This window comes from Symphalangus syndactylus, chromosome 18 (assembly GCF_028878055.3).
Source record: "Symphalangus syndactylus isolate Jambi chromosome 18, NHGRI_mSymSyn1-v2.1_pri, whole genome shotgun sequence".
NCBI classification, from domain to species: Eukaryota; Metazoa; Chordata; class Mammalia; order Primates; family Hylobatidae; genus Symphalangus; species Symphalangus syndactylus.
Window position 1 is genome coordinate 101,115,650 of NC_072440.2, and position 27,922 is coordinate 101,143,571.

Below are 27,922 nucleotides of genomic sequence, written 5' to 3' on the forward strand. Positions count from 1 at the left end.
TTTGTGGGTTTAATGTTTTTAAAAATGTTGCAATTTTTAGGTAGAATATCTGGCCTAGAAGAAGATTTAAAGAACGGCAAAATCTTATTTGCGAAAGTAGAACTGGAGAAGAGACAACTACAGGAGAGATTTACTGATTTGGAAAAGGTAAAACATGTTTTATATTTTTGCATAAGAAAATTGACAGTAGACTTTCAGGTTAGAAAAGTTATTCTAAACTAAAGGAAGTCACTAACTGGAATATTTCTAAATGCTCATGGATTCCTTTCGATTTGGGCTCAATGTGTAGATAAGAGATGTATCTGCAAGCTTACCATAACACTGTACAAGCAGCCCTCAGCATGCTGGCTGCTCATGAAGTAAGGGGACCCATCCTGGAGTGTAGATAATGAGGATCTCTCTAGGGACCCAAGGAAAACTCAAATTTCGACTCATAACATGTCTTAAAAATGCCGTATATAAAGTCACCATGACTTTTGGCATTTAGAAGTTTTTCTTTTAAAATACTCTAAGAAAGGGATGATTTCTAGAGTCTATGCAGTTAGCATTTTATTTTCATTCACTTATTTACTCAACTAAATATTCAGTGTGTTATATGTGGTAGAAATATCAGGATGCAGTCCTTGCCTTGAATAATGTCACAGTTGAATAGGTTAAGTTTAAAAGTAATAATAAAGCACAAAGGTAATTCTAATGCAGTATGGCAAATAGAATGATAAGACTTATGGACAGGGTATATGTATTGGGTGTATGGGATGCATCCCTAACCTGACAGCAGAATAGGTCAGTAGGGCAAAGGCACATTCCAAGTTAGGGAGAACAGCATGAGCAAAGACATAGAAGATGGAAAATAAAAAAGGCATTGTTTGTTTTCTGGAGTATAGAGTGGGAGTCAGCAAAATTTAATCGTTTAAAGGCATGATAGTAAATATTTTATCTTTTGTGGGTTATATGGTCTCTTGCAACTGTTCAGCCCTGCTGTGATTCGTAAAGGAATGGATGTGGCTATGTTCCAATGAAACTTAGAAAAAGACATCAGGTTAGATTGGCTTGAAGATCACAATGTGGTTGTTATGTAAGGACATGAGGAATTCAGTGGTCAGAGTGAGGCTACAGAGGTCGGCATGAGGTAGATCATGCAAAATAGTGAATACTCTATTAAGAAATTTTGAATATAGTAATGGGCTAGCCACTTAAGGGCTTAAATTGGATGATCTTATTAGAGGTACATTAAAGATAGATCACTGTGTACTGTGTAGAGAAAAGATTTGAGGAGGACAAGACTAGAGGTAGAGAGACCAGTCAGTAGACTTTTTCAGTAATGCTGATAAGGAATAATGGGAGACTTAGCACAGCCATTGAAAGTTTGGAAAAATTGGAAGACTCAGAAATATTTGGAAGAGGAATATTTGGCAGCACTTAGTAGTTGATTAGATATCGCATATGAGTAGCAGTCAAAGATGAGTCCCAGATTTGTAGGTTGTGACAAGATATATAGTGATGCTGTTAATAAAGAATAAAGGAAAAATAGCTCATGAGACAGTGATAAACTCACTTTAGTCCTCTTAAGTTTGAGGGTACCTATGGGACAGCCAAATTAGAATGTCTGCACTGCAGTAGGCTATAGTAGTAGAAGTTAGAAATATTTGAGTCATTGGTATGTAAGTAGCTGAAATCATGTGAGTAGAATAGCGCATCTGGGAAAAGACTGTGTAAAGTAGTGATTTTTTTTTTTCTTTTTTAGGACAGAGTAGATTACTCTGTTGGTGGATTATGTGGTTTGAGAAATCATTTTTCATATGAAAGGTTTTATTTGGAAAAAAGCCTTTATCATATTTATGATATGAACTATAAAAATCAAAGAATTAGAAAACCTTTGGGGTATATGTAGAAAATAGGAGGAGGATTGGGGCTTAGATCACCAACATTTAAGGGACAGCTGGGAAAGCTTCACGAGCAACAGGAAGGAGGCAAGCAGAATGGAGAGAACCAACTAAGTACAAGGTCAGCAATGCCAAGGGATAGTTTTAAGGGGGGCAGTGAGTTCATATAAGATAAGACCGAAAAGGGTCTTTAGAATTTGATGTTGAGAATAGCATTGGTCTTTTTGTTGAGATTAAGTGAGCTTAATACAGATTTCAGAACAGCAGAGTGGTGGTGTAGACTGTTGGGTACAGTGGGAAGTAGAGAAGTCGAGTATATAGATTACTATTCTAAAAGGTTTGAGTGAAGACGGGAGGGGAAATACTGAACATTCTAGTTAAGCCTGTTAAAAAACGAGTTAAGGTTGAGCAGCATGGCCCACATCTATAATCTCAGCACTGTGGGAGGCTGAGTCGGGAGGATCACTTGAGCCCAGGAGTTCAAGATCAGTGTAGACAGTGTTTAGTGAGACCTTGTCTCTACATTAAAAAATAAAATAAATTAGCCAGGAGTGGTGACGAACGTCTGTAGTCCCAGCTACTTTGGAGGCTGAGTCGGGAGGATCACATGAGCCCAGGAGTTCAAGATCAGTGTAGGCAGTGTTTAGTGAGACCTTGTCTCTACGTTAAAAAATAAAATAAATTAGCCAGGAGTGGTGACAAACGTCTATAGTCCCAGCTACTTTGGAGGCTGAGGTGGGAGGATTGCTTGAGCCTGGGGAGGTTGAGGCTGCAATGAGCCATAATCAAACCACTGCACTTCAGCCTGGGTAACAGAGCAAGACTCTGTCTCAAAAAAAAAAAAAAAAAAAAATTGAAAGCTTTTGAAATTGTGAGCTAGTCTCTTTTTTGTTGATAGCTGCATTTTAAATATTTAATAGGAAAAAAGCAACATGGAAATAGATATGACATACCAACTAAAAGTTATACAGCAGAGCCTAGAACAAGAAGAAGCTGAACATAAGGCCACAAAGGCACGACTAGCAGATAAGAATAAGATCTATGAGTCCATCGAAGAAGCCAAATCAGAAGCCATGAAAGGTATGCATTTTTTTAAAGAGGGTTTTCCAGCAGCGTCTTCCTAAGAATTGATTCTGTGTTAGCTTTTTGGTTTTGAAACATATTTGTTTATATTTCATTGTCAAATATTGGGAATTGGAGGGAAAAAAACTATTAGGGAAGCTTTACATAGATATTATATTATTTTTCCTTTGTATCATTACAGTAATCATTTCTAAGATAGTAAGACCCAAACACAAAATTACATGATCAGATTTTTACATCAGAGATAAATTAATATTTCTCGATATTATATACCTGGTAATATCTGTACCACTCTGTATACATATATCAGTAGTAAGAAGGAATATCTGAACTTCACACGCTGTATACCTGTTACTATTGATACAGGTAATTCTTGTAATACAAGAGTTTTGTATTATAAAATTCTTGCCAGTTTATGCAAGGTAAGGATTTAAAAGTAATAGCTGGTCTAACTAGAATATAAGTTCACTGAGTATTTTGATCTCTAATGTGATGAAGATACTAGACAGATTTGGTCGAAGCCATATAATACTAATAGATAACAAAATTAACTTTCCCATAAACTAGACTTTATCCTGGAATTGTCTTAGGATAATTTTTTCTTTTCCAAACTGACTGTTTATAATGACTCTGAAATTCCAAAGAAAGTCAGTACTTTAAGCTATTCTTGTGAAAGGCTTAAAACTCTTGAACAGAAATTTATTTTCATATTGAAGCATAACATGAGTAAATAACTTAGAAAAAATAGCCTTTTAATTATTGCATGTAATTAAAATGGTAGATTTTCTTAGTAAAAATCAGTGTAGTTTAAGGCACTAAATCAGGATGATAAGAAATGAAATGAGTACTTTATTTAGAAAAATCTAATTGTAAGGGAGAAAGTTACTGGGCCATATTTCCTTGTCTGTGGCCTAGAAGACAGAGTTCAATTATTTTCATTGAGGTATAATTTACGTGCAATAATAAAATGTAAACATTTTTGACGTTTTGTGATATGCTCACATAACTACTGTTCAAAACAAGATAAAGAATATATCAGGCTAGGTGTGGTGGCTCACATCTGTAATCCTGGCACTTTGGGAGGCCAGGGTGGGAGGATCTCTTGAGCCCAGGAGTTTGAGACTGGCCTGGGCAACACAGCAAGACCCTATCTCTACAAAAAATAGAAAAATTAGCTGGATATAGTCGCTTGCGCCTATAGTCGGAGCTACTTGGGAATAGGACTCTCAGTATTCCTGTAATGATGCAGGAACATTGCCTGAGCCCAAGAGTTCAAGGCTGCAGTGAGCCATGATTGCATCACTGCGCTCGAGCCTCAGTAACAGAGCAAGACCCCATCTCAAAAAAAAAAAAAAAAAAAAAAAGGACTATTTTCATTATCTCAGTAATGCCTCTTTCTATTCTCAATGCCTACATTATGGTGATTGTTTTTTTTTAAATGAGGACATTTGTTTAGTGATTATTCTCTGAACTGATAAAAATGAACCAATTCAGTATTAACTACCATTTATTTCAAACTATTAAAACACTAATGTAAGATACATGCTGACTTCCATATTTTACACATGAGTACACAAAACTGTTAAATATTATAGATGGTTTCAAATCTGAGGCTAAAGCCTTTGGTCCTTCTGTTGCATGTCATTGGCTCCTTGGATTAAGAACATGGCTTACCAAATAATTACTAGCTATGTGACCTTGTCTAGTTATTTAAACTTTCTGTGTCTTGTTTCCTGTAAAGGGACAATTATAGTATTGTTATGTTGTTGTGAAAATCCAGTGCAATAAAACATGTAAAGTGTTTAGAAATGCTAACTATTATTAGTACTACATGGGGAATGTTTCATTTTTCTGCACTTTTGAAGACCATTCATTAAACACTAAATATTCATAGGTTTAATTTTTACCTAATACAGCTTTATAATAGATGATAATTAGATGTTGAGCATTAATTATGAAAAAGCAGAGAAGCCTTAATTGAATGTGAACTGAAGTCCTAACCAGTATATGAAGATAATCCTTTAACTGTGATGACTTACATTTAACACTGAAATCACTTGGAACTTTGCCTTCTGATAAGTAAAATAGATTAAAAATTTATTGTAAATAATTTAGAAAACACCAGGAAAGTATAAAGAAAAAAGCAAAGATTACTCATGATCCTATGAGTTAGGATGCTATTTTGTAAATTTTCTCCATTTTCTATACCATTTTGCTTTTTAAAAAACAAAAAGACATTGTGAGCGTTTCCTTAGGTCATTAAAAATTCTGCTGAAATAATAAGCACTTACCAAGGGCTTGCCATATGCCAGGCAGCATTTAAGTGGTACACATGTATTAAATCTTCACAACCTCCCTAGGTGCTGTTATCCCTATTCTGGAGATAAGGAAACAGAGGTCCAGAGAGGTGAATCACTTGCCCAGTCAAACAATGTTAGACCCAGGGTTTAAGCTCAGAAAGTTTGGTTCCAGAGTCTTGTCCTTTACCACCTCCCTAAAACATAGTTTTCAACACCTACATAATAATGTGTTAATATGGAAAGTCCTATGGAGATCATAGAATCTACCTGGATTGTTTTAAGGTAAAATTAGTAACACTGAGAGACATAGAATAGCAGTAAAATATAAGAAACCTTAATTTAAAGATGTAAGCATCTTGTAGAATATAAATAAAGGTAGAACTATCTTGCTTCCATTAGAATAGATGTAATATTGCAGAGTGTGAATGAAACTCCTAGTTTTCAAGTATGAAAGTGAAAATATTAAATTGAAAATTAAGGCCAGGTGCAGTGGCTCATGCCTGTAATTCCAGCACTTTGGGTGGCCTAGGTGGGTGGATTGCATGAGGCCAGGAGTTTGAGACCAAGCTGGCCAACATGGCAAAACCCCATCTCTACTAAAAATACAAAACTTAGCTGGGTGTGGTGGCACACACCTGTAATCCGAGTTATGTCTGGAGGCCGAGGCACGAGAATTACTTGAATCCAGGAGGTTACAAAGAGCTGAGATTGCGTCACTGCACTCCGGCCTGGGCAACAGAGTGAGACTGTCTCAAAAAGAAAAAAAGAAAATTAATAGAATATAAGGCAGCATCATTTATTATAATTTTTATTAGTATGGTGTCATTTATTGTGCTTTTACTTATAAATTTATGATATGCTTCTTTTGTAAATTTATGATTATGTCCATTTTTATTATACTAGAAATGGAGAAGAAGCTCTTGGAGGAAAGAACTTTAAAACAGAAAGTGGAGAACTTATTGCTAGAAGCTGAGAAAAGATGTTCTCTATTAGACTGTGACCTCAAACAGTCACAGCAGAAAATAAATGAGCTCCTTAAACAGAAAGATGTGCTAAATGAGGATGTAAGTATTAAGTGTACTAATGATTAATAATAAACTAATGAATTAATAAATTAGGTTTATTCATGAAGGTCTAGTGATGGTTTCATAATTTTAAAGTTTTTCTTGTAATAGTCTGCAACCTGTTGGTTTAACTAAATTTTGATGATATACTAAAGGAATCATAATTTAAACATTTTTAAAGTTATATTTACCTTATTATATTTTATTTTAAAAATACAATTATAATATTATTAGAAATACAAAAAAAATTTTAGTATGAAATGAATTAGCTACCTAAGGGTAAAAAAATCTGTTTTACATCACCATATTTTATACCAACTTCATTAATTAGAAAAATAGAAATAATTTACTTATATACCAAGTACACAATTTATTTCTTAGGTTAGAAACCTGACGTTAAAAATAGAGCAAGAAACTCAGAAGCGCTGCCTTACACAAAATGACCTGAAGATGCAAACACAACAGGTTAACACACTAAAAATGTCAGAAAAGCAGTTAAAGCAAGAAAATAACCATCTCATGGAAATGAAAATGAACTTGGAAAAACAAAATGCTGAACTTCGAAAGTAAGTTAATTAATTGAGATGTTTTAATATGCATAATTATCCATGTATAAGTTAATTTTGGATTTTCTTTTGAGCATTTTACTTTCTTGACCACGTTTTCTATTTCTTTCTGTACAAGTAATGTGTTGAGTGTCACTGTTGTCCTTCGAGATTATATTCGTTTCCCCAACAGTTTTTACTGCTGCTACCTAATTACAGTGTGATAATACAGGAAGTGTTGGTGATGAGGCAGAAGAAAATACCTGAGATTTTCATACCATACTTTTAGATTCCTCCTCAGGGCTCTTTCTCAAGCTTATTGTCCGTGTGCCTGTTTGTTTCCTTAGTTTCTTAGACTTGGAAATGTTTGAATGTTAAATAAACGGCATGTAAATTTTTAATCATGTCATAGGATATACTCTAGTGTCTACTTGATTTACTTACAAAATGGAGAACATATTGTTAAAATACTTTAAAAATATTATAGGCACGATTGTGCATGTCTGTAGTCCCAGCTACTTGGGTGGCTGAGGCAGGAGAATCACTTGAGGTGAAGTGAGATTGCTTTGCACTGTGATCACGCATGTGAATAGCCACTACATGCCATCCTGGGCAGCATAACAAGAATTCAACTCTAAAAAAGATAAAATATACAGTAAATATACTATTAAAATTTGTCCTGTTTATTCTATTAGTAGGAGAATTACTTCTTCCTAATCATGACCAAAGGTCATATTGGATCCTGGTTGTTTGATGAAAGACAGTGTGATAGAGTGGAAAGAACAAAGTCTTTGGATCCAGACAGACTGAGTTGTGAATATTGTTTCTGTTACTTACCAGCTAACCAACATGAGGCAAATGATTTAATTTCTCTAAGCCTTTTATCACACTTGTGAAAGGGAGCAGTAATAGCTTCCTTGTTAGGGATCTTGTAAAGGATAGCAATGGTTTATTTAAAGCATCCATCTTATGATAAGTGTTAGGGACTATTACTGCTAGATCTATTACTGTTACAACTACTACAGCTACTACTAATGTATCCTCATTGTAATTGTCTGCTTTATGCAGACCTGTGACAGGTCAGTAAGATTGATACTATCTAAGAAAGGATGCTCAAAATATTCAAGTAGATTGTTCTTTTTGCTGAGCTGATCTATTTATTGCCAGGGTAAGCGTAGACCTTCAACTTCATGAGATTTAAACTTTTAAAATTGGAACTAGAAATTGGAACAATAATCAGACATCTTTGTCTTTGTGGGTTTTTTTTTTTCTGTATATTAGCTTTATTTTTTCTCTCTTATTTCAGGCCAGCTTTTTATTCTAACAATAGTGTTTATGCAGATGTAAGAGCTAGTTAATCATCTGGGTGGTGTTTCCTTCCCACTTCTAATAATGCTTTGTTTATACCTAGTGTATATGCCTCATTTTCTTTGTAAGTGAGTAGCATTCTGTTGTTTCTTAATCCCTCTTTTCCTTACATCTCCCCACCAAAGACACCCATATTTTCTATCTTAGCCACCTAATAGGGTTATAGAGGAAGTGTTCATTGTAGGGTTAAAATTGAAGGGCAAAAATCATTTATTTATATTTTGTTCTCCCCAATCCTTTTTTTTTTTTTTTTTTTTTTGAGGTGGAGTTTCACTCTTGTTGCACAAGTTGGAGTGCAATAGTGTGGTCTCAGCTCACTGCAACCTTCCCTTCCTAGGTTCAAGAAATTCTCCTGCCTCAGCCTTCCAAGTAGCTGGAATTACAGGTGCCCACCACTATGCCCGGCTAATTTTTGTATTTTTAGTAGAGATAGGGTTTCACCATGTTGGCCAGGGTGGTCTCGAACTCCTGACCTCAGGTGATCTGCCTGGCTCTACCTCCCAAAGTGCTGGAATTACAGGTGTGAGCCACTGTGCCCGGCCCCCAATCCTTGATTAAGGTTTTACATATACTACATCCTCAATAAATGTTGTATGAATGATTACATCCCTCTTAGGTGTAAGGCATTGTAGTAGTTACTATGAAAGATAGAAAGATTAACCAAATACATTTCCTACCCATGAGAAGTTTACTAGCATTTTATCATTAGTTATTCAGTGGGGAAGATAAGGCAGGCACATAAGTGAATACAAGTTAAAAAAAAAAAAAAAAATACATGCAATGGGAATTTACATATGAAGTGCTATGTTGGCTTCTTTTTAAAATGGCCAACATATATATCTCTTCTTTCTTGTAAGATTCCAGAAAAACTCTAGTAAAGGAGTTTAAAAAATATATAAACCACAATAAGTAAGAATGAGAATGGGTTGGAGGGCAAGAACGTTCTCTAGTGAATGAGATGGCAGTTAGATGGAAGCCTTGTGACTGATGAAGTGGAACAAAAGAAGAAAGGAGTATATATAAGGCCAGGGGTATATATGAAGTGGGATATAGATGGAAAAGAAGTATTCAGAGCAAATAAGGCCTGGAGTAAGTTGTGACACTAAATGAACTAATCTGCTGATCATACTCTACCATTAACCTTGCAGATATGTCTGCAGCCAGGCACCTCCCACCACTAAGGTTTTTATCAGAACATTCTCCTCTACAGAGTAATTGGGTACAACCTCTGGGGTAATTAGAACAGCTAATATGGGGTGAAAAGCCTTTCTCACTCTGGCATTTAGGGATCCCTTTGCTTAATGCTGGCTTTTAAAGCCTCTCATCTTAAACTGAAGCTTGCCAGTGAGAAAACTCCTACATACATAGAAATTAAAGTTTTTCCCACCTCCTTTGCAAGTAAATAACCAAGTATCACTAAGCATTTGAGGAAAGCCTGCAATCTGAAAGAGGAAGATTATGATAATGAAAGAGGAAAAGAGCCCCTGGAAGAAACATATATCAAGGAGTAGAAGAGAACTGCTAAAAGTTCTGGAAAAACAAAAGCACTGTAAAAAGCTACTGGTAATTAGTATTGATCAAAGATTTCAGGAGATAGTGCTTCCGTTAATTGAGAACCAGACACAATGTAAAAGGAACAGCCAGAATAGGAATGAGCTCTTGAAGATGAATAATTACTGCCAATATAAATTTGTTGGAAGGGTTCAAAGTCGAAGAAATTTCCTAAAATGTAGAACAAAAGAAGAAATGGCATGGAAGGTTTGAAAGACATAAGTAAGGCACAGAGGGGCTGTTCTAGGAGATCTAGCACCCAGCGAATAAGAATTCCAGTAAGAACTAAAAACCAAGAGGAGGAAATTAAAGAAATAATAGAGAAGAATTTCCCCTAGCTGAAGGAGAAATGTCTTTAGACTGAAGGGACTCAGCAAATAAATGAAAAAAGATTTACATCTAGACATATTCTCATGAAATTTCAAAAACAAAGACAGGATGGGAGTGTTAGAGTTCTCATCTAGTAAACCGGGGAGATTATAGTTTGTGGTTGCTATAAGAGGGAAATGGGGGGTTCATTATACCACTTAGATGAGTGATACAACTATATTGGGAGGTGGGGAGAGGTTGGGGAAGGCAAGAGAGCTAAATTCAAGTCTGACAACAGGGAGTGGGCAAATAATATCTAAAACTTATGAGATGTGGAGGTAACCACCAAAAGATAAAACACAAATGAAACAGTTATTTCTTCTAGGGGAATAGGATTAGTAGGGGTGGAGAGGTGTCAAATGAGACTTTTCTACTTCTCATTGTAATTTTTTCCTGCTGTTCTGTACTCCTCATTTGTAATCATGTAATTACATGGTTCTTTCTGAAATAATAATTTCTGAAAATTACTTTTCTTAAATACCTAATAAATATTAGGTTTTAAAAGTTACATATAAATGAAAGATATCAGCTCTTGAAGAAGATCCTGATGTTAAAATTATACTGTAGTTTGCTACAAGTGGGCTTAGCTGACAATGATCGGACAGTTTTAAAACTTGACCTTTCATATATTTGTTAAATTGCATCTCTCACATCTTTGACTCATGGAGAAATAAGAATCATGAATTCTCAACAGTATACTCATCAACAATAAAATACAGAAATGACACAGTTAAGTGACATTGAGTCATAACTTCCTTTTTTACCCACAAGTTTAAGAGCCAGTGAGTAAACAAAGTGACCAAAGTATGTTGAATGAGAATGATGATAAACCTCCTAAGCAGTATACGAACTGAAGAGACTCGGGTTAAATCACGTGCTCCCGCTAAGTCTTCCTGCACTGTAGTTTTTAAAAATACCCAAGTGGTATTCATATAGCTTCCCATTGTAAAATACTCGACTATATTAAAAAAAAAAAGCAGTAGGTAAGCTCTCCTTCATGAATGCAGACATTTTCCTCTCTCCAGAGGTAACATATCAACAATTTGTTATTTCTCCTTCCAGACTGTTTTCTGTGCCTTTATCTATATATCTGAACAAATATATGTGAGGTTGAGTTTTCTGTACATTTTATTTTATTTTTTGCTTGTTTTTAAATTATATCATACAAATTGTATTGTTCTCCAACTTGCCTTATTCCTCCTTAGTTTTGGTTTGGGATAACTATAATGTTTATGTTTTTAAAATAAGGCCAGAATTTAATGTACCATTTCAATCCAGCTTCTTAAATGGGTTGTTGGGCTTTCTTTTATTTTATTATTTTATTCCTTTATTGAAGATTAACATAATACAGAAAAAGTACACAAATACTAAGTGTGGAGCTGAGTGAATTTTTACAAAGTATACAAATTTGTGCAGCCACCATCCATGTTTAGATCTAAAGCCAGCACTTCTCACCTCCCCAGAAGCCCCCTCCCAGGCATTCTGCACTCCCCACTAAGATCACCAGATTTGAGGTGCTCTTTGGATTCTTCTACCTGGTTGGCATAAATGGCTGATCACAGTGTCTGTATGTGAATGTGTGATTCAGTGTTGATTTAGTATAACACTGGTCTCAGAACCCCTTTATACTCTTAAAAATTGCCAAGGGTTCTGCCGGGTGCAGTGGCTCACGCCTGTAATCCCAGCACTTTGGGAGGCTGAGGTGGGCAGATCACAAGGTCAGGAGATTGAGACCACCCTGGCTAACACAGTGAAACCCCATCTCTACTAAAAATACAAAAATTAGCCAGGTGTGGTGGTGGGCGCCTGTAGTCCCAGCTACTCGGGAGGCTGAGGCAGGCGAATGGCATGAACCTGGGAGGCAGAACTTTTAATGAGCTGAGATCATGCCACTGCACTCCAGCCTGGGCGACAGATTGAGACTCCGTCTCAAAAAATAATAATAATAATAATAATTATCAAGAGTTCCAAATGAGTTTTTGTTTACGTTTGTTATATCTAATGATTTGTATTGTGTTAGAAATTAAAACTGAGAAAACTTTAAAACACAGGAACACACAAACACATGTTTTTTTAGCCATCAGAATGATGTAATTACAAGTCATGTGGCCTCATGAAAAGTACATAATGAGGGAATGAGAGTTTTAAAAAAAGCCATGGTGCTCAGTATTATGAAAATGATTTGACCTTGTGGGTTCTGTGGAAGAACCTCAGAGACTCCCAGGGCTTCCCCCAGACCATACTTTGAGAGCTACTCGTTTAAAATGTGTGTAAGTTATTTAAACCTTTGATTCATTGTCCTCACAGAGAACGTCAGGATGCAGATGGGCAAATGAAAGAGCTCCAGGATCAGCTCGAAGCAGAACAGTATTTCTCAGTAAGTTCCAGACACATTAATTTGCAAATAGCAAACAGAGTTTTGGATGGGATGTTTTATTTATACCATACAACTCATATAAAATGAGCAGCTGGGCAAAAGAATGTAGATAGTTTAAGAGAAATTTATTATCATTGCTAGAAAAATAATTCTAAGCACAAAGCATACCTGATGAAGCTGATTAACAGCATTGTTTTCAGGAAGAAAATATTTTCATAATGCAAGAAATAAAATTATAATAAAATTATCATTTTAATAGTTGTGCTTTTTTGAGATCAGTTTTAAAAATATTAAGTAGAAACTCCTGTTTTATTGATTTAAGCCAACAACATTTTTTTGTCTAAATTCTTAATGTTTTTCCTTGCCTACTCATTCATTTTACCTATCTATGCTATTAAATGAGAAATATCACTGTGATATCCAGTTGAAAATCATGCTTCTTAATTATTAGCTGAACTTGTGTTAGTTAATTGATGACTAGAAATAGGAAAGTTCATTAAACTATTCATTTGCTCAGGGACTTAACAGTAAGAAAATATTTGTGTGTGTTCATTCTCCTTTTTGTCTGAATAGCTTTTGAATGTAGAAGTAGTATTTCTGATGATGATACACATTTCTGTTGTATTTTGCTATTTAGACCCTTTATAAAACACAAGTTAGGGAGCTTAAAGAAGAATGTGAAGAAAAGACCAAACTTGGTAAAGAATTGCAGCAGAAGAAACAGGAATTACAGGATGAACGGTAATTATGAGACCCTTGTCTCTTTTTGTTCATAGTTGTATACTTTGCTCCTAGAACAGTGCGTAGTAATCACCAAATAAAAAATTATTGATGAAGTGAATTAGACAGAAACGTTCACTTCATAGTGAAAACTGAACCATTAAAATGATATATTGCTAAAATGTAGGGACTCCTTGGCTGCCCAACTGGAGATCACCTTGACCAAAGCAGATTCTGAGCAACTGGCTCGTTCAATTGCCGAAGAACAATATTCTGATTTGGAAAAAGAGAAGATCATGAAAGAGCTAGAGATCAAAGAGATGATGGCTAGACACAAACAGGAACTTACTGAAAAAGATGCTACAATTGCTTCTGTAAGTCAAATTCTTGGTGCTTTTTTGGATTATAATTAAATTGCTATATCTTAAACCTTCTTTAGACATACTAAGTATCACAGATCTAAATGAAAAATTATATATGCTGACTACAAGATTTTTAATCTAGTTAACTGCCACCTTCTCAGCATTGTCAGAGGAGCTTACTAAAAGTGACTTCACCTGTTAATGAATTCAAAGTTAAAGGTCTAAAGTGAAAGGGTCATTTTTTTTTTTCTTTTTAAACAGAACTTAGTTCAGAAGAATCTTGAAACTACCAGGAAAACAGTTGGCGTGCAGGTTGAAAAAATTGAATAAAAATTTCAGAGAGAGATCAAATATCAAGTAGTTAGGTTTACCCTATCAATTAACTAGACCTATTGAAATGCTGCGGTAATTAAAAAGTGTGGTATTAGAACAGGGATATTCAATCCTGTTCAGTGGAAATGAAAAGGGAGGCCAGAAAGATTTCTGCACATACAGAAACTTGGTATATATGATGGGAGTGGCAGTACACAAATCACTGGGAAAGGACACATTTCATAAATGGTTTTGGAATAACTGTGTTTTTATATGGAAAGGAATAAAATTAAATCCCCACTACATCACACACAAAAGTAAATTCTAGCTATCTTAAGGACTAACTATGAAAAATAAAAATTTTAAGCTGTTAGAATCTAAAAGTTGCATATGACAGAAGATAGCATAAACAAATGACAGAAAGGAGATATTTGTAATATATTTATTAAACAATGGATTTGTATCTAGAGTATATGTAGAATGTCTGCAATTCAGTAAGATTAAAGAATTTGGAAGAAAACTTAGCTGAAAGAGGAAACCTAAATATATAAGCACATACTTAACCTCACTATTGTTCAAGAAAAGCCTAGGTAAAACAACTTTGAAATACCATTTCATACCCATCACATTGGCAGAAATTCAGTAGCTGACAATTTCAAGTGTCTGAAGAATGTCTAGAAAATGGCATTCTTATTCACTATGAGTAGTATAAATTTAGTATGGCATAGTACAGTAAGTAGTATGACAGTTTCCAGTAAATTTTAGGCATTCACATAATGCAGTCCGAAGAAAGTCCACATTAAGATAAATACACTATAGAAACTTAGGCACAATGCTTATAGCAGCATAAATATATTAGCAAAAACTCAAATGTCCATGAATGAATGAATGCATGCATTAAATGTAATAGAAGATGGAACTGTTACATCAGTTAAAATTAGTTAGGTCTTCATTTGTATCAGCAGTTTAATGCTTTAATATGCTATTGAGTGAAAACGATTACAGAAAGATAAATTCAGTAAGATAGAAAATCGCAGCCTGGCATGGTAGCTCATGCCTGTAATTGCAGCACTTTGGGAGTTCAAGGTGGGAGTATTGCTTGAGCTCCAGGAGTTTGAGACCAGCCTGGGCAATATAGTGAGACCCTGTTTCTACCAAAAAAAAAAAAAAAATTTTTTTTTATCCAAGTGTGGTGGTTCATGCCTATAGTCCCAGCTAGCTACTCATGGGGGCTGAGGTGGGAGGATCCTTAGAGCCTTGGAGGCTCAGGCCACAGTGAGTGGTGATTGCACGCCATTGCACTCCAGCCTGGGCAACAGAGCTTGAGACCTTGTCTCCAAAAAGAGAAAAAAAAAAAAAAAAGAAAATTACATAAAGCCACGCTATGTATTGTTGCATGTGTATGTAATGAAATACAGTCATGGGTGGAAAGGCAAAACACATAACTTACAGTAAAACTTCCTTCAGGCCAGGTGTGTTGGCTCATGCCTGTAAGTAATCCCAGCACTTTGAGAGGCCTAGGCGGGCAATCACTTGAGGCCAGGAGTTTGAGACCAGCCTGATCAACATAGTGAAACCCCATCTCTACTAAAAATACAAAAATTAGCCAGGTGTGGTGGTGCATGCCTGTAATCCCAGCTACTAAGGAGGCTGAGGCAGGAGAATCACTTGAACCCAGGAGGCAGAGGTTGCAGTGAGCTGAGATTGCGCCACTGCACTCCTGGTTGACAGAGCAAGACACACCTGGGTGACAGAGCAAGACTCTGTCTCAAAAAAAAAGAAAAATAAGAGGTTTAACAATATTCTAGGATGTTTCTCATTTGAATCGTTTTATAACATAAATTGTGTAAATTGGGATGTGATTATTTTTTCCTCTTTCATTTCTTAGCTTGAAGAAACTAATAGGACACTAACTAGTGATGTTGCCAATCTTGCAAATGAGAAAGAAGAATTAAATAACAAATTGAAAGATGTTCAAGAGCGTATGTATTAACAAAAAATGTTTAATATACCTAATGTTTATCAGCTGCTGTAATTACCAATGTAATTTTAACTTTTTTCCATGTTTCAGAACTGTCAAGATTGAAAGATGAAGAAATAAGCGCAGCAGCTATTAAAGCACAGTTTGAGAAACAGCTATTAACAGAAAGAACACTCAAAACTCAAGTATGTATAATAGAATCTAAATATGATTTTGAATTTTGTCTCAGTTTATCTCTTTTACATTTTACTTCTAGCATTACAAATTGGTAGCAGTAGTCATCGAATGTACCAATATTTGTGAAGTCACAATTATCTGATTTTTGCCAGGTTGGGAGAAGTTAGATTTGATTAATATTGTTAAATTCTATAGCAACTAAAATTTTTCTTAATTTTTCCTTTTGGAATCACATTCTCTTTCAATTTATTGTTGTAATTTAATATGTTTTTCTACTTTTAAGAACTGTTGGGATTGACCATTTGCTGACAACCTGAAAAGTGTCAGTTAGTTCACTCTCTGCCAACTCCTACAGTTGCATATGTACTGCATGAACAGGTGGGGTACTAGGTAGTCTTCACTGTTGTTGGACATAGAATATTTTATTAATATGATGTCACTGCAAAATGTTCTTCCTCCAGAATAAAAGAAGAAAGGTCTGCCTGTTAAAGTCTCTCTTAGAACTAAAAAGTCAAAATGGTAGAAAGCAACATCAGATCAATTCTATAAATATTTAAATTATAATTCTCAGAAAACACGAGTAAAAATCTAATGGCTCATTGGATGGAGAAGGATGATGAGTAGTAAAGGAGGTGTATTTAAATATTATAGAAAGTGTTTCTTTGTAGCCCTGTATGTAGGGAAGGAGGGTATTTGTGACTGTATAACTTGTTGCTCTTGATGAGATACTGCGAAACCATGAACGTAATTTATTTTATTTATGTATTATATTTATTTTTACATTTTTTAAGGCTGTGAATAAGTTGGCTGAGATCATGAATCGAAAAGAACCTGTCAAGCGTGGTAATGACACAGATGTGCGGAGAAAAGAGAAGGAGAATAGAAAGCTACATATGGAGCTTAAATCTGAACGTGAGAAATTGACCCAGCAGATGATCAAGTATCAGAAAGAACTGAATGAAATGCAGGCAGTAAGAATACTTTTTGGACTCTAGACTGAAGACTTCTTTTTAAGAAGTAGAATTATTTTCATGTCTGTGTTTTACTGATTATAGACCATTTCTATTTAATAATTATCATTGAACCAAGAAGCAAAATGTTGAGTTATGTTGCATCCAATTAACTTACTGTAATTAAATTTCTTATAGCAAATAGCTGAAGAGAGCCAGATTCGAATTGAACTGCAGATGACATTGGACAGTAAAGACAGTGACATTGAGCAGCTGCGGTCACAACTCCAAGCCTTGCATATTGGTCTGGATAGTTCCAGTATAGGCAGTGGACCAGGGGATGCTGAGGCAGATGATGGGTTTCCAGGTATGGATTTGCTTTCAGCACTAATATTTGTCTTAAATATAAATCAGTTGATTGTTTTAGTCTTGTGACTGACTGCTCTAAAGGAAAAATGTTTGTAATTTCTTTAAGGGAAAACCTACTCCTTGGAGTAAGGATTCAAGTAACATTTCAAACTTATTTTATTTATTGATTTTTTTTACAAAGTTTTTCATAAACATACAAAAGAAAAATGCCACATGTCTAGTTTTTAAATTATTATATATTAGCTCTATTTTTAAGCTTTTGTTTCATTTTCTCTTCTTTCTGCATTCTTACTTCCTTTTATGTTGGGTGTTTAGTTCATATCACTCAGTCACACACTATGGAATCCATGTCATTCACCTACCAACGTTCCTCTACTTCTCTCAATATTGCCACTAAGCCTTCCAGTTCTCACATGCTCCTTGACTCTGATTCTGACTCAGAAGAAGAATCTTTGCCTTACTTACCCATTTCATCGGAACCTAATGGTACAGGTGATATCCTGAAAATCTTCTCATCTTTGGAGTTTTTCCCACTACCCTTAATTTTAGTCCTTTTGAAGATTTTTTATGTAACATTAACTAATAACCACTAACTCTAATATGTTGTTGTAGACTCAGTTAAAAATAAACTGCTGCATGAATAAAGAATTTGTTTTTAAGGTATTTTCTCATGGCATTGCCATTATAATTGATAGATGCCAACTTGCGAGAAATGGAGTAATACATTATATTGCTTAAGAGCGCATGGTTTCACTGCTTGTTTTAGCCATTTTCAACCAAGAAGAAATTCTTCCTGAAGTTTCATAACAAGAGTGGTGGTACAGAAAAAGTACTTCGACTGATTCAAAGGTTTTTACTGAGTACTTACTGACATTATCCTAGGCATATGTCCTTCATAAGAAACATGAAAGAATTTGGCCCGATCGTTACCCTGAAAGAGATTACAGTTTACATGAAAACAGCAGAGAGTTCTGTCAGTCTGAGTCAAAGAGGCAGCCCTGTGTGATCTTTCAAGACTGCAGTTTCCTCATCTAAATTAGGGGAATAATTCCTGTTCTGTGTGGTTTTTTTAGGATTAAAGAGAATTTATGTAAAGTATCCAGCACGGTTGATACATAATAGAAGTTAAATAAGTGATAGCTACTTCTACTATTAGAATAACTTCCCCAAATGCTATTTCATGTATTTATTTCATTAAAAGACATTGATCAAATGTCATTAAAACAAATTCTGAGGATTCATACACATTCCTTAGTTGAATTACAATGTTACTGATTTTGATACTTTGGAATTTAGAAATCTTTTGGTTATTTTGCTGCTTATTAACCAAATTTTATCTAAAATGTGCATAATTGGTCAGGTGTGGTGGCTCATGCCTATAATCCTAGCACTTTGAGAGGCTGAGGCAGACAGATCACCTGAGGTCAGGAGTTTGAGACTAGCCTGGCCAACATGGTGAAACGCCATCGCTACTAAAAATACAAGAAGTAGCTGGGCATGCTGGCGTGTGCCTGTAATCCCAGCTATCTGGGAAGCCGAGGCAGGAGAATCACTGGAACCCAGGATGCAGAGGCTGCAGTGAGCCAAGATTATGCCACTACATTCCAGCCTGGGCGACAGAGCAAGACTCCATCTCAAAAAAAAAGAAATAAAACAAAATTTACATTATTTTATTTTATTATAGTTATTCTAAAAGTCCATTTTCTCTGAACACGTAATTATTTAAAATATTTACTCCTTGAAAATGTGCACAATGTGGCCCTCTTCCAAAGGAAAAATAAAGGAGTCTAAGGCATGTGTACCAGTGAGAATAGAGAGTTGCTGCTGCTGCCTTTTTTTTTTTTTTTTTTGGCAACTTTTCTCCTGAATTTTACAAATGCATGAATTTAATCAATGGAACATTTGACTTTGTAAAACTATAGACTATCTGTTTCCAATATTATATAACCTGGATTTTGTTTTGCATTGCATAACTTTTTACTACTGATCCTGTACTATTACTATATCCTAGATGATGTATAGTGATAAATTCTAAAGGATATATTTTGTTTTATAAATTTCATATTAAAATTTTATTAAGTTCTTTGTTATCTAAGGAGAATTGTTATCTTTATCCTCACATGTTGTGCTTATTTGTAGAATCAAGATTAGAAGGATGGCTTTCATTGCCTGTACGAAACAACACTAAGAAATTTGGATGGGTTAAAAAGGTAATTGATACTTTGGAATATGAGCCTTTTGTTTTTGTTTTTGTTTTAACTCTAGTCATTTGGCTTTTGTAGTTGTAGGATATACATGACTGGTACTTTTAGACACATAGAACTTGTTTATACTTCAGGATTTGAAATGATATGATTTTATTTATCTTTGTAAAAAATTTTTTGTCCTCATATCTTGTTAATAATAAGACATATTTTATTGTTAGGAAATTGTTGATTTTGATACTTTTGCTGTTTTGGTGGGAAAAGAACTGTGAATATAGTAAAAAAGACCCACTTATTTATTTTCCTCTGTTACTATGATTATTGATGTTATTATGTTTATTTTTAAGAAGGTTACTAATGATATTGGATCCCAAAGCTAAGTCCAAAAAATATTTGACTTTACTTCTCCCCACAATTTGCTTATTTAAAATATCTATTAATATAAACAAAATTTATTGTTATTTTAAGGAAGACTTTCCTAAAGATATATTAAGTACTTTTTAGTTACTTAGCATTTTATGATTTTTATTGCTAATATAGAATTTACAAAAAAATCAATAAATAAGGTATATAAAAACTTGACTTACTGATTTCTTTTCTCCCTGTTTTAACAGTATGTGATTGTAAGCAGTAAGAAGATTCTTTTCTATGACAGTGAACAGGATAAAGAACAATCCAATCCTTACATGGTTTTAGATATAGAGTAAGTGTTTTTATTAGAATATTTAGAAACTATATCTTTTAAAGTATAAGAGACTAACAATGCAATGTATTAGTCATAGTATAACTCCTACTGTACTATTGTTACATTTTCCTGTGATTTGTTTCATACAGATGAAAGTCTGGGATACAGGGTTAGCTAAAACATATTTTTTTCATGGGCCTTTGATACATTATTTTTTGAAACTAATTAGAAAATTTCTGACAGAGGTTTCTAAAAATCTTAATTAATTATAGAATTAATAGAACAAAATATTCTGAATTCCTAACATTGGTCAAAGTAGTCAGTGTTTAACTTCTGACATAAGTATAGAATAATTAATATATAATTTGATCCTTGGATGATATTTTATTCCTTTATTCAAAATTTTTTATAGCAAGTTATTTCATGTCCGACCAGTTACACAGACAGATGTATATAGAGCAGATGCTAAAGAAATTCCAAGGATATTCCAGGTAAACATAGTTTTGTTTATATTTGGTTGGTTGGCTTTGTTTTTTTCACATTTAGAAGTTCTCAAATGACATGACATGTTAAATCTCTTCATTCTTTGACCCTCTTCAGGTTACCTTTCTGTTTCAGTCCTATTTAAAGATGGTTTGTTGCTTTGTGACTTTTGTGCTTAATTCTGTTTGGGAACGTCTTCATTCCTTTCTCCATTTTATTTGTTAAAGCTTGCAGTGTGTTTGTATCATGTTTCTGGTCTTTGCTATATTTTTGTTTAAGGTTGGTTATGACTTTTTTTTAAGCATGAATTTTTCCACTTCTGTTTTTGTTTAATCTCAGCTCTCTAGAAAGTTAGAAAAGTCAGTTATGGAGGTAAATTTTGTACCTTGTAGTCCTTTTACCTCCAATTTAAAGTGAAGCCACATTCTTCCCTTTACTACTTCCATTTTAAAATTAGTCAAACCAACAATGACTTACTGATTTCCTTCTATGTAAGAGTCATTGTACTTGGTGTACTGTGTGGGAGTTGGCTCCTTGTTTTCTGGATGCTTATCATGTTTATTTAGAGTATAATACAAATCCTTGCCTCTTTCTTTTCTCTCTCAACTCTCAAAATACAAGACTTAAAATGAAGCGGTGCTCATAGCTGTTACCCAGTTTTCTGTTAAGTATTACAAAACACCAATTAGTATGATTGCCACATTTCTTCAAGTGATTGTTTTGAACAGTCTCTCCCAGAAAAACTTCCTAACACCTATGAAGTGCACATTTACATTTTGCTGACCTATTCTGATAGTGCTGCTAAAGCATGGATGTTATAAAGAAAATAGGGAGGCAGCATTTGAACAGGATCAGTTCTTTTGAAATGCAAACCAAAGTGACTGTCTGATGACTTTTCTTATATAAGCTCTTGATTAAGTTTGCGTAATCAAGAGCTTAAGTTTGTACTTCAGATACATTTTCTTCTCTTTGAATAATTTAGGCTAATTTTATTTTACTTACACTATCAGAATTGTTACTACATTAAAAAATAGCATATTTGGAAATCATTTATTGTTCTTTTGGCATTCATAGATTCTGTATGCCAATGAAGGAGAAAGTAAGAAGGAACAAGAATTTCCAGTGGAGCCAGTTGGAGAAAAATCTAATTATATTTGCCACAAGGGACATGAGTTTATTCCTACTCTTTATCATTTCCCAACCAACTGTGAGGCTTGTATGAAGCCCCTGTGGCACATGTTTAAGCCTCCTCCTGCTTTGGAGTGCCGCCGTTGCCATATTAAGTGTCATAAAGATCACATGGACAAAAAGGAGGAGATTATAGCACCTTGCAAAGGTAAATGGTCAATTACTTGCTCCATCGTTATTGGTTATGTTCAGATCATTTTAAGCACATTAATTTTTTTCAAATTTTTCTTTATAGTATATTATGATATTTCAACGGCAAAGAATCTGTTATTACTAGCAAATTCTACAGAAGAGCAGCAGAAGTGGGTTAGTCGGTTGGTGAAAAAGATACCTAAAAAGCCCCCAGCTCCAGACCCTTTTGCACGATCATCTCCTAGAACTTCAATGAAGATACAGCAAAACCAGTCTATTAGACGGCCAAGTCGACAGCTTGCCCCAAACAAACCTAGGTAATAAACTAAAATGTGATAAGGAAAAAAAAAAAGTCTATTAAAATATTTTGCTATTTATATTCAAACTACAAATTTTCCTAATTAGTTTTCCTTTGCTTTGTATTTTAGTTAACTATGGAATACCAAATGTTTGGAACTGTCTTAATGTGCATGTCATATTCATTGATTCAGATGAAAGTAATATAAATTTACTTACTAAATCACACACATACAGTAAATTCAACCAAAAATCTTTAAAGATTTTTGTTATGTTTATTTGTACAGTAAATCCTCACTTAACATTGTCCATAGGTTCTTAGAACTTACAACTTTAAGCAAAACAGTGGCAGGTCCTGGAATTAAGTTGTTTCCTTCAAAATTGTTCCGTTATAACCTTGATGAGAAGAAAATGGTTTTGTTATACTTTATTTAGCTTAAAGTCGTACTTTCCAAGAACCTATTGATGATGTCAAGTGAGGACTTACTGTATAATGATATAATTTTCAGCTTTTATAAGCACTTGAGCAATTTAATAACTTTAAAGAATTAACATTGTACACAGACTTCACATTGTCAAGTGCACACACTGTTTCATATTATAAGCTTTTATTATGTTGGGTGACTTGGGAGGCAGGTTTAAAATCAGCTTAAGTTTTAAATCAAATCTGTAAATTTAAAACAGTAACTTGAGTGTGATTTTAACAGCAACATAGACCAGCTTTAAAAATGCAAATATTAGCTAATGGGTAAAGTGGTTATTCCTTGGAGTTGAGGTAGAGTTTAGGAAAATGGAGTAAGATCAGGGATGATCATTATGCACAAAAACATTTTGATGGAGCCGTTTTCGGATAGCTATGTGAAAGTCCTTTAGTTAAATATCTTGATTCACAATAGCCATTTCTTGGCTTACTAACTACTTCAGCATTTATAAACATTGCTATCCATTGAACACGAAATGAACACAAGAATTTGGTTAGCTAAAGGAAAAAGCATATACTTTGATCAGGTATCTAATTTCAGGTATCCTTTTGGTTCCCTAACACAGGACCTTCAGTATATGAATATTGATGTGCATTGGCTGTATTGTCAGAAATTCTAATCACAAACATCTTAGATGAAACTTTCTGAAACTAATCTCTCAAGGAAATAATTTAGAATGACAAAGGCAGAATTGGTGTTTCAGCGTGAAAATGTTGAATATTTTGTGTGAGGTATGATAAAACTAAAAATTAGTGATTATTGACTAAAGCTAAAGAAACTCAGAATTCAGAGGCACTGAAGGCCATTTCAAGTGCCTTCTCTAAAACATCTGAAAATTAAATTTCTATTATTAATATTGTAGAACTATTAATGCTTAAATGGTATTTTAATACCTTATAGTGTATAGTGATTTCAGTTTCCAAAGTACTTTTCTGTGTATTCTTTTCTCTCATTTAACTTCTTATATATTATCTCATTTGCTCTTTAAAATAGTCCTGTGGAATAGAATAGGTATTGTTATATTTGTTTTTGATTAAGACTCCAGAGGGGTTTGTGTAGATCTAGAACTATAATAACTCCAAATATCCTTTTGATACATTTTTTTCTTTTGTGCTATTTGACACATTAATGATTTCACTACATATGATAACATATATGGAATTAGTTTATGAGGCACGCTCCCAATTATGTAACAGGCTGTTTTTATGTACGCTGACTTACAAATACCTTCCTTTCCCAGTCCAAATCAGCATTATGGTCTATTTGAGAGTACATTTACTTTTGATTTTTGTTACTTTTTTTTTTTTTTTTTAAACTTCTGGCCTTGCCCTGTGAATCATTCTTCACTTGATTTTTTTTAAAAAATACATTTTGTCATAGCAACGGTAAGTAGTTGGGATTTCTTTCTCTCACATCTGCATGTAAATGAAACTAATACCAAAATTGACTGTAAAACGTGTAGTGTATATTTTGTGAAAAAATTCGTTTAGTACATTCTTTGAAATTCTAAACATAAATATGGTCACATTTATAATATAATTTGGATTTTGTTGTGCATCTGCAACATTATTTCCATTGTTTTTGGCATTTGAGTCTCCATTGTTTCATGTACTCCTGGCATTGTGTCTGTATCTCTTACATGAATCAATCAACCTACATTATTATTATTATTATTATTATTATTATTATTATTTTTGAGACAGGGTCTCACTCTGTTGCCCAGGCTGTAGTGCAGTGGCACGATCATGACTCACTGCAGCCTTGACCTCCCGGGCCCAACTGATTATTCTCCCACCTCAGCCTCCCAGAGTAGCTGGGACCACATACATGCACCACGACACCTGGCTGATTTTTTTTTATTTTTATTTTTTGTAGAGATGGGGGTCTCCCTATGTTGCCCAGGCTGGTCTCAAATGCCTGGCCTTAAGCAATCCTCCCACCTCGGCCTCCCAGAGTGCTAGGATTACAGGCATGAGCCACCACGCCTGGCCAGTATTCCATTTTGAATGTCACATTTTAAGAGTCACTTACACAAATTGAATGGTATATAGATGAGAATAACAGAGGTTGCAGGATGTCATTTGAAAGTATTATGTAGCAAGCGAAGGAACTGAGGATATTTTGTTTTCTAAAGATATTGTTTGAAAGTGTGAGAGATCATAAATAGCACTAAACAGTTAAAGACCTTTTCCTTGGAAGATGTATTAGAAGAACCAATCAGAGAGGCAAATTGTAAATCTCACTGAGTAGCATGGTTCCAGGGAGGAATCAAGCCTCAGGCTGGATGGCTTTTAACATTCTACTGGACTAAAGCCCATTCAATATACAAATAGGTGGAACTGGTAAAGGGTCATCCAAGAAAACAGAGGCACAGAATTGCTGGTGTGTCTCAGCAGTGATCTAGTATCTAGCTATTCATTTGAGTTTGTTTAATATTAGTCTTAGCATTAGTCAATCTAGCTTTAGTTGGACTAATTTGACATGGTATCCTTCTTAAAACAAAGTTTGGCTTTGTTAGATACATCAAATGTAAAGTGAACCCATAAATGTTCACTTAACCATTTTTGGTAACTTTTTCTCTGTGTCTTTCTTTGTGGTCATCTGCCATTACATCATTACATCTTTTCTTCTTCTTTTTTCTTTTTTTTTGTGAGATGACGTCTAACTCTGTCACCCAGGCTGGAGTGCGTGATCTCGGTTCACCACAACCCTCCACCTTCCACTTTCAAGCAATTCTTCTGCCTCAGCCTTCTGAGTAGTTGGGATTACAGACATGCGCCATCACGCCTGGCTAATTTTTGTAATTTTAGTAGAGACGGGGTTTCACCATGTTGGCCAGGATGGTCTCAATCTCCAGACCTCGTGACCTGCCTGCCTCGGCCTCCAAAAGTGCTGGGATTGTAGATGTGAGCCATCGCGCCCAGCCTCTCCTCTTAACTCTGTTTTCAGCACTTCATTTTTTTCTATAGTGGTGAAGTTTATTAAAGTAATCGATAAATGTTAGTTATTATACTAGTTTATCCGCAGAACCACTCTGTGAGGTAGCTATTAATATATCTCCATTTAACAGATGAAGAAACTAAGACACAGGAAGATTGTGTACTGAAGGTCACACAGCTAATAACTGGCAGAGCCATGACTTTAGATCCAGATAATCTAGTTCTGGAGCCTGGACTTGGAAGTGAAGTAGTCACTGCCTCATTGTGATAAAAGCAGAACTTAATTAGCACTTTGGGAGGCCGAGGCAGGTGGATCACGTGGTCAGGAGATCGAGACCATCCTGGCTAACACGGTGAAACCCCATCTCTACTAAAAAATACAAAAAATTAGCCAGGCGTGGTGGCAGGCCACCTGTAGTCCAGCTACTCAGGAGGCTGAGGCGGGAGAATGGCGTGAACCCGGGAGGCAGAGCTTGCAGTGAGCCGAGATCGCGCCACTGCACTCCAGCCTGGGCGACAGAGTGAGATTCTGTCTCAAAAAATATATATAAAAATAAAAATAAAATAAGACTAGAACTTAATTGACAGTTCATAAAAATAATGTATAGAAATGCTATTCTACAGGAATGTTTTCTTGGTACTTTTGAATTAAAATTAAAATGCCATACTGGAAAAGTAGGAAATTTGTGAATAAAATGCTAATTTTTGATGAAGACAATTTGGGGAGTCCTAATTTGTTTCAATGTAAGATAAAAATATACTAGTCTGGGTCAGGCGCGGTGGCTCACGCCTGTAATCCCAGCACTTTGGGGAGGCCAAGGCAGGTGAATCACCTGAGGTCAGGAGTTCAAGACAAGCCTGACCAAGATGGTGAAACCCCGTGTCTACTAAAAATACAAAAATTAGCCGGACGTGGTGTTAGGCGCCTGTAATCCCAGCTACTCGGGAGGCTGAGGCAGAGAATTGCTTGAACCCAGGAGGTGGAGGTTGCAGTAAGCCAAGATCGCGCCACTGCACTCCAACCTAGGCAACAGAGTGAGACTCCGTCTCAAAAAAAATATATATATATATACCAGTCTGGCTAGAGGGCATTTCTCTTTAATTATTTTTCTTTTAAAGATTTTTTTTAACTCAGTATTTAATGCATGCAGAAAAGTATAAAGCAAAAATGCAACAAATACTCATTTATCGAGTTTTAAGAAGTAAAACATGGCAACACAGTTAAAACTTAAGGGAGGAAGTAGCTATTGTGTCATTATTATCTTTGTTCTTCCCCATTTCTAAATGTTAGAGAGTTAACAGTCTACTTGGGAAAATAATGAAGTTATATATAATTTGAAGTGTCAAAAATAAATCCGTAGATGAATATATACCTGATCTTGAATTGGGGAAGAACTTCCAAATAATAAAAGCAAAGAAAACAAAGCCAAAGATCAACTACCCCAAAAGTAAAGCCTTGTAAATTTAAAAAACACCACGTAGGCCGGGCATGGTGGCTCACGCTTGTAATCCCAGCACTTTGGGAGGCCAAGGTGGGCGGATCACGAGGTCAGGAGATCGAGACCACGATGAAACCCCGTCTCTACTAAAAAAATACGAAAAATTAGCCATGCATGGTGGCGGGCACCTGTAGTCCCAGCTACTCGGAGAGGCTGAGGCAGGAGAATGGCGTGAACCCGGGAGGCGGAGCTTGCAGTGAGCCGAGATTGCTCCACTGCACTCCAGCCTGGGCGACAGAGTGAGACTCCGTCTCAAAAAAAAACAAAACAAAAAAACACCATGTATTTCCAAAATAAATGAGAAGGATGAGTTAGTATCTTCACATATGGAAAGTTCTTATAAATCATTGAGAAAAAAGATTGCCTCATCCCCATACAAAATTAGTGAGGTACATGGCAGGCATTATTATGGAAATAGCTGTTAAATGTAAAAAAAAGTGATCAGCCTGATTACAGTAGTCCCCCTTTATCTCAAGGGATATGTATTCCAAGACCCCCAGTGGATGCCTGGAATCACGAATAGTACTGGACCGTACACATATGATTTTTTAAAATCTGATAATGAAGACCATTAGTAAGTGACTAACAGGCATAGATATGCT

The 27,922-nt window shown here is 35.1% G+C and overlaps 1 protein-coding gene across 1 annotated transcript in view; it reads left to right on the plus strand.

The window, feature by feature from the left end:
• The window catches only part of ROCK2 (Rho associated coiled-coil containing protein kinase 2), a 168,001-nt gene that overhangs the window by 132,531 nt on the left and 7,548 nt on the right, over positions 1-27,922 (plus strand). Inside the window, exons 17-32 of the mRNA XM_055253796.2 lie at positions 41-147; positions 2,804-2,963; positions 6,170-6,330; positions 6,712-6,896; positions 12,471-12,540; positions 13,178-13,281; positions 13,448-13,634; positions 15,823-15,916; positions 16,006-16,100; positions 16,884-17,063; positions 17,241-17,409; positions 19,551-19,621; positions 20,230-20,318; positions 20,713-20,791; positions 21,858-22,119; positions 22,207-22,420. Coding sequence (XP_055109771.1) covers positions 41-147; positions 2,804-2,963; positions 6,170-6,330; positions 6,712-6,896; positions 12,471-12,540; positions 13,178-13,281; positions 13,448-13,634; positions 15,823-15,916; positions 16,006-16,100; positions 16,884-17,063; positions 17,241-17,409; positions 19,551-19,621; positions 20,230-20,318; positions 20,713-20,791; positions 21,858-22,119; positions 22,207-22,420 — 2,227 coding nt within the window. The remainder of the gene's footprint in view (positions 1-40; positions 148-2,803; positions 2,964-6,169; positions 6,331-6,711; positions 6,897-12,470; positions 12,541-13,177; positions 13,282-13,447; positions 13,635-15,822; positions 15,917-16,005; positions 16,101-16,883; positions 17,064-17,240; positions 17,410-19,550; positions 19,622-20,229; positions 20,319-20,712; positions 20,792-21,857; positions 22,120-22,206; positions 22,421-27,922) is intronic.